The sequence below is a fragment of the Kryptolebias marmoratus genome, linkage group LG2 (genome assembly GCF_001649575.2).
Source record: "Kryptolebias marmoratus isolate JLee-2015 linkage group LG2, ASM164957v2, whole genome shotgun sequence".
Classification (NCBI taxonomy): Eukaryota; Metazoa; Chordata; class Actinopteri; order Cyprinodontiformes; family Rivulidae; genus Kryptolebias; species Kryptolebias marmoratus.
The window spans coordinates 32,287,317-32,295,053 of NC_051431.1; the positions used below are offsets into that span (position 1 = coordinate 32,287,317).

The window sequence follows — 7,737 nt, forward strand, 5'->3', positions numbered from 1 at the left end:
GATGCAGAGTGTGTAAGTGTCGGTGTATGTGGCTTAGATGCAGAGTGTGTAAGTGTCGGTGTATGTGGCTTAGATGCAGAGTGTGTAAGTGTCTGTGTATGTGGCTTAGATGCAGAGTGTGTAAGTGTTGGTATATGTGGCTAAGATGCAGAGTGTGTTTTCCTTTGTGTGCATGTCTTGTTTCGACCAATCACACTTAGGAGGCGTAAGTCTTTTCACTTCCTGGATGGCAGCCCGGAGGACCACAAGCCACGGGACATGCTGCTGACTCTCAGCACTGCTTCTGCCCCTCTCTTTCCAATCTCCATTTATTTTACTCATCTCCTCTGCAGACTTTTGCCATCAACTACCCCCTGCTCATCTCTTCCTTTCATCTCCCACGTTAACTTTAACACCTCTTCTCTGTTCAAATCATCCGGATGTTTTGGCTCTGAATTTTTTCATTTCTCCTGCTTTCCATTTCATTATAGCTTGTCCCTTTCCTACGCCGTCTTTACACACACACACGCACAGACACACACCATGCTCTGCCACTGCACAGTCAGCACTTCCGTTCTGCAGTCCTCTGCAGACATATAAGTGTGCTGATTTTCACTTTTATGGCCTGCTGCAACTAGTTTCAAAGTATCTCTACAGCTATTCTTTAAAACTGACAGCAAAATGCACATCATAGATATGAACTGTGCATGCTACATATATACATCAAGGTAAAACAAGAAAATAAGCCAAAGATGCAACTGAATCCACTGCAGAAACACACCTACACACAGCTAATGAAATAAAAAGAATGCACGCTGTACATGCTGGCATGTTATTATAAATTTCTCTGAACTAAACAGGAAAACAAACAGTCATTGATCATCATACTTGCCTGCAGCCCGCACCGCCTAATCAGAACCATTCATCTTGCCTTTCTTGCACATGCACACACATAAAAATACACAAATGATGGGTTGTTTAGAGCTCTTTGCTACTTTCCATTAGGTCTTTAGGCTAGTTCTAATGAAACCCGGCTGATGAAGTTAGTCTTCTCTAACACACAGCAGAACAAAAATGTCATGCAGACAGATACTTTTCATATAGATTAATAAAACAACAAGCTGAGAGTGTGTATTTACATATGAGTGCTTTTGTGGATTATTTGGGAGTCAACAAAATGACCAAACTTCTTTTCTGCTTTAAGACAAACTCCAACATCTGAGTCTTTAGATGCCTTTTTTAAAACAAAATGGCAGCATTAATACATGACAAAGCATGGAATAAATATTATCAGGGATTAAAACACTGCAACAACATTTAATGAGCACTTAGTAAAGATTATAGATGAAGTAGTGCAGCGATGGTAGTTGCTGGTGCAGACTGGGGGATGATACACATGTTTGTTTACCAGAGAAAAAGTCCTGGGCTGGAGCCTCCAGAACATATGGGTACCCTGATCCTAGAGAACAAACAAACCATATAAGATTATTATACAATGCAAGAAGTAGTCTCTGCGGGTGGGTGTGGGTGTTTTTCCTGATTCATTCTACTTTTTATACACACTTCCTTTACATCACTGGAAAAGAAAAGAAAGAAGCCTGCATAACATTATTACTTTTTGATTGATGTGCAAACTTAGCTGCACAACAAAAGATCAAGAAACAGAGTAAGGGAGGGGAGGGATAACAAGAGTGATGAGAGACTGAAAGTGCAGACATTAGGATACAGTGCCTATAAAAAGTATTCACCCCCTTGGATGTTCTATGCTTTTATTGCTGTCATGAATCATTTATGGTCAGTATAAATTGTCTATTTTGACACAAAAAACCTCTTCAATGACAATATGAAATAAAATTTCTAGAGTCATACCAGTTAAACAAAAATATGTTATGTAAAGTAAGTGATTTCATAAATATACAATATATATTAAAGTGACTGTCCTAATTCAACTCAGAGAATAGATTTAAAACTCCAAGTCAGGGGATGGATACAGAAGGATTTCCAAGGCCCTAAACACCCAGGAGTTTGGTAAAAATTACCATCAAGAGATGGAAGGAATATGGGACATGTGTACATCTACCAAGAGCAGGCTGTCCTCACAAACTGAGTGGCTGTGAAGAACCAACACACCTGTGACTCTCTGAGGGAGGTACAAGCTTCAACAGGTGAGACGGGAGAAACTGAGCTCCAACAACTGTTGACTGGGTTCTTCACCAGTCTGAGCTTTATGAGACTGAAAAAGAGAAAGCCACTGTTGAATAAAAGTCTGATTAAATTTCAACTAGAGTTTGCCAAAAGGCATGTGTAAGATTCCTTGGTAAAGTGCATATTGGCAGCCGGGCCTAGGCAAGATTTAATAAGTTACCTTCAATAATGACAATTTAGTTTATAAAATAAATAGATTTGCAAAGCAACCATTAAATGCTAAGAACTGCTTTTTAAAAAGCTGTTGCCTTGTACATCTCACCATGGAAGCATATTTTTCAAAGTATGACGAGATAAAAAGTTGGGCACTTTCACTCAGGTTTCACCACAAACCAGCATCCCAAGGTTTACAAAATGTGCTTGTTATGATGGGTACTGATGTTTAAAGGGTAATAACTCAGAAAGTGGGGCTCAGATGGACGGAGAGGCACACGTTAGGCCACCACTCCAGATTAAACACAGCAGAGACCCTCTCTTTATGGGACTTGGCTTTAAAAGCATGTGTTGTGTTCTCAAACTAATCATGGTATTAATAAACTGGCCTGTCTGCTTACTGCTGAGCTATAGCCTGGCTACATCAGTGAGGTGACTGGATTACAGTAACTCCTCTGCACTGTGCTCCAACTGTACTACCATTCACAACTTACAGAATCCCCTACTGACTGTAGTAACAATCTGCATCTCAAACTGCAATATGAGCACTTTTTCTAAAGGAAAACTACCAGAACTAGTTTCTGAGAACTGAACTAATGCATTTAACCTTCAGATTAATTATGCCTTCAACAGTTTATTACAGAGCTAAAGAAACCTCTTCCTCCTGGCTTTGTCTATCTTGCTCTGCTCTCCATCATTATTCACATTCACTGCCTTCTATTTTTCAAAGTGTTTTACCAGACCTAGAGACATGGAAGCTGGGTACAACACTAGTCTTTAAAACAGCTTCCAATGGCTATAAAAATGTGGCAATCAGAGTCCCTTGGTGACTCTGGATTGTCACCAAGGCAGTTGGGAAGGCGTAGGGATGGATGTTCTGCCACATCATAGCCCACTGTGAAGCAACCCTGAAAAGGACAAGGCAGGTGCACGAGGGTCCATTATACTGCTGAAAAAGAAAATACTTTTTGCAACATGGTTTACATGGTCAGCAGCATCATGCCATAAAGCATCTAGGTACTACAATGCTGGTTTAATGTAGTATCTTGAAACATTTATGGGGGGTTCTTAATTTCCAGGCGTGAATTGCAGACCCCTGATTTATCTTAACCCTTACTTAGATCAGTCAGAGGTAAAGGTCTACCAGTTTGAAATAACTGAAACCAGAGCATTGAAGCTTAGCTCTCTTTTGTAAACAAAACAAGAAACTTTTTATGTTTTTACGGTATGATGAAATACAATAGTGTCAATTGTCACTGCTTAGCAGTTACACTATCATTCATATAGCAACTCAAATACATCTAAAGCAAAAACTGTTTTTGACAGTCTTCAAGTTGATAATTATGATTGCTCAGTGGTCACAATGTTTATCAGAGAGTTTTTACTGCTGTCACACAACTGTGATGAAGGCAGACAAGCACCTTAGAGCAATACAATCAAAACCTCAAACATCCTGACATTGCAGCCCTGGACTGAAATATGTAAGATCCAGGTAGCTAGACCACCCAGATTCCTCAATAGATTATTCAAAAGAATAAATCAATGAATAAAATATTTTAAAAGATTAATTCCTAATTAACACTCTTTTTTTACATTTAAAGGCATTTTAATTGCAGACATTTGGGATTGAATGCAAACATATTTTCTATGAAAAACTTCTAAAAAGCTATTGCCAGCATTAGCCTTTTGTAGATTTTCCTTGATGAATCTGAAGCTTCCCTTTTAGCAAAGTTGAACTGTTCTGTTGAAACATGAGTTAGACGTCCTAAACTTAGAGACAAGTTTATTAGAATTGTACATCACCATTGTCTTCATCATGACTGTCATGGGTGACATTTAGCTCTACCTTTCATCCCTGAGATAGCAAAACCAACAAAAAACAATACACCAGGAAGCAGCTACTCTTTGTGCTGACAAAGTAGTTGGAGCCCAGCCACAGTCTCTATAGGAAGATAAATGTTATAGCAACTTCACACACGCACACGTTTGTATTTCTATCCATTATTAAGACCATGTATTGACTTCCATTCATTTCTGTAGCCTAACCCTGACCCTTACCCTAAACTCAGGGTGTATTTTGCCACCAGGCTTTAACCTCTTTTCTGGGGCAAACCCTGCTAAACCTAACCATTACTAGTACATAACTAACCCCAACCTAAACTCAATTCACACCTCCTTAGCCCTAAATCTGACCCCTAACCAAAAGATGTAATTTCACCATATTAAGATCAGCTTTGGACCCCAACAAGACTAACAGTCCTGACATGATAAGGAGTGGATACCAGAAAATGTTCTATAAAGGTAACGAAGGCTAGGTATACACCCCTACACACACTGCATGAGTGGCAGAGAATCAAATACTGATCTGAGCCCTAACTCTCTCTGCTTACTTGATGTATAAAAGTGAAAGTTCTCCACCTTCCCATCATGCATGTACACAACGTGACCAGTACACAAAAGCAATTTAATACTGCGTGTTTTGGAGAGCAAGTTGTGCCGTTCCCTGGACTTGGCTGATGACTGAATGGGAATGACGTCAGAACACCCCATTGTGCGTCAGCATGGAGCCCAACACACTTGCGCACATTAGTAGGACACACACACGTGCTGCTTGTGAGTATATTTAAAAAACAGAGTGAAGAGAATATATTTTTCAATCACAGGTAGAGTTAATTTTGCAAATCCACTGCTTGAGCTGCTAATCAGCAAAATGACAACCAAGCTGAAATCAAGAGTGTCAGATGTTTGAGGAAGCAACCTGATGGAAAGTTTTATTACCTAAATATCCTCTGCATTAAATTGGTTCTTTGTGTGAATGTGTTTATGATGGGTTGTTCCTTTTGTGCCCATGTGTCCCTGTGATCGACTGCTGATCTGTCCTGGGCATACTCTGCCTCTCATCCAATGAGCTCTGAAAATAGGTACCAGCTCCCCTTTTGAAATTAAACTTCAGATGTCAAAATGTTTCCTACCACTGCTTTTTCAGAAACTTTTTTTTCTAAACCCCCCAAAAAGGGAAAAAGAAAAACAACTCAGGGCATCCTAGAATCTGTTTTTGCCATTTTAGTTTATTTTTGAAAGGATTATAAAGTGGGAACTATGGTCACGAGTAAGTTCAGCTTTATTGACAGTCTGGGGGAATTTTCCCACCGTGTTTGGTTCATTGAACCGGGAAAAATGAAGGTATATAAATATTCCCAGTTAGCAGAATTAGCATCAAGACATCTTAAACCATGAAGCAGAAGCTAAGATTATTGTTAAGACTACGTTCTCTGCTTTGAAACAGTTTGTTGTTATGCTGATACTTGTGCTACTGGTAACCTACATGAGTTTTAAGGCAAATCCTATGTAGTTTTAAACGAACATCAGCTGACATTTGTTTGCAAAGCAGTTTATGCTGCTCCACTTCCAGACAATGTTGTCATGTCGGTAAATCAGTAGCCAGTTGAAATATAATAAAAAATAAAAATAAAAATCTCCTGTGTTCCATGTCTGAGGTAGGAAGTGTGAACTCTGAATGAAGTCATTGTTTAACTGGTAGGGTTAAGTGTTAACTACAGAATGGTGAGTAAACTACAGCGGTGGTGACTTTTTTAACCCACTTAAGCAGCTGTGTAGCTCAAAACTGTATTTAATTATATGTTATAAAACCAATGGTAAAGGTAAGATCTAGCTTTTTGAACAATATGCCATATTGGGAAATAATTGATATTTTGTAAAACTGGTGATCAAGTAGAGAAGCCATACTCAAGTTATTGTCTCAGACATACAGTTCAGTTCTTGCTCCACTAGCATGTTTTAAACCAAAGGATGAGTAAAGGGGAAAAGAAATGACTAAATCAGAGCTATAAGGATTATAGGACAAAATTCCTTCCTTCCGTCTGTAAATCACCACATACAGGACACAAGTTAATGAGTATTTTAATGTGTCAGTGTGTCTCTCATGACAAATATTTGGATCTATATCTGCCATCAGACGGTGTTCTGCGCTGACGTTTCAGCCAATCTGTTTATGTCAAAACAAAGGGGCAAGTGAAGAAACACAGACAGGTGGAAAAGAAGAAAAAAGCCCAGAAGACAATGAACCAAAGAGATGGACTCGAGTAAATTAGACGTATGAAGACGAAAGCATGCAAGCCCTGCTTGCCACGAGGCACCTGCTGATCACCATGGCAACATGTGGTGCCATGCTGAGCTCCTGCTGACATCACACCTGTTGAAGTAAAAACGTGCAAGTGTCTGGTTTTGGAGCCAATTAAATGACATGGCATTGCAGGTGGACTGAGAAGGAAAGGAGGAATCAAAAAGAAAAGGAAAAACGCCAGCTGTGTGGATTTTATCACCTCATGAACGCAGCTGGTAACTCGGTGTGTCGCCTCTGGGCACCATCAACAGGTAACAACAACCCTGAGGACCAACTCTTCATGTAGACACAAAAACTTACAAAACCCCACTTTTCACAGCAGAAATGAATGAATGATGACATATGGGTGGATTTCTACATCTCAATACTGCTGAAAAATAAACTACTTTATATTTTCTTTTAGAAAAAAAACGGAGGAAAAAATAAAAGAAAGAGGACAACAAAGTAGAAAAAGGACCAAATGAGCTTGGTGTAGATTTGTCTTGGCCAGCTCCACCAGATAAAGTCACAGCTGTGGATAAATAAAACTTGACCAGGATTTGAATTGGTGCATCACATCGAGTTATCTTCCACTGCTGACCTGTGTGTGTGTGTGTGTGTGTGTGTGTGTGTGTGTGTTTCCTCAGTTGAGTATTTTATCTGCATGTTCATGACAAAGCTTTTGTTAAAAAACATTTCTGCTTTATGTTGAAAATGTACAAATATAAAAATTGCAGTAGTCTAACCTCAGTTGCTTGTGTAATTCTTACTTTTACCTTTGTTTGGGGCAGAAATTTACTTAAAATTATTTTACATTAGTCATCTTTTTTAAAAACTAAACTATGTGAGAAAAACTCAGTACCTTTTCTCTAGCATACAGTATTTTAATGATGATAGATAAAAATAAGGTACACTTCATGTGTAATATTTAACATTTCCAGTGTGAAAAAACAGGCTAAGAGGCTTCATAAATTACACCCAGCCCACCCAGACACTTCTCTAAAATCTACAACTAAAAAGCTGTGCAGTCCAACGCTGCCCCCTGCTGACCAGCAGAAACAGTAACAAGCTGCTCCCCACAGACTGCACCAGTTGCTTGAACAGCCAACAGTTGGTGAAAACACCATACAGGTGCTGGTCATAAAATTAGAATATCATGAAAAAGTAGATTGATTTCAGTAATTCCATTTAAAAAGTGAAACTTGTATATTATATTCATACATTACATACAAACTCATATATTTCAAATGTTTATTTCGTTTAATTTTGATGATTAC

General features: G+C 38.9%; 1 protein-coding gene across 5 annotated transcripts in view; it reads right to left on the reverse strand.

Moving 5' to 3' along the window:
* The window catches only part of clcn2b (chloride channel, voltage-sensitive 2b), a 204,581-nt gene that overhangs the window by 135,206 nt on the left and 61,638 nt on the right, over positions 1-7,737 (reverse strand). For 3 of the 5 annotated variants that reach the window (XM_017436968.3, XM_017436967.3, XM_017436972.3), the window contains exon 3: positions 1,388-1,438. The exons of the other annotated variants lie outside the window; for them this stretch is intronic. In XM_017436968.3, the coding sequence (XP_017292457.1) occupies positions 1,388-1,438 (51 nt within the window). The remainder of the gene's footprint in view (positions 1-1,387; positions 1,439-7,737) is intronic. 5 annotated transcript variants of the gene reach the window in all.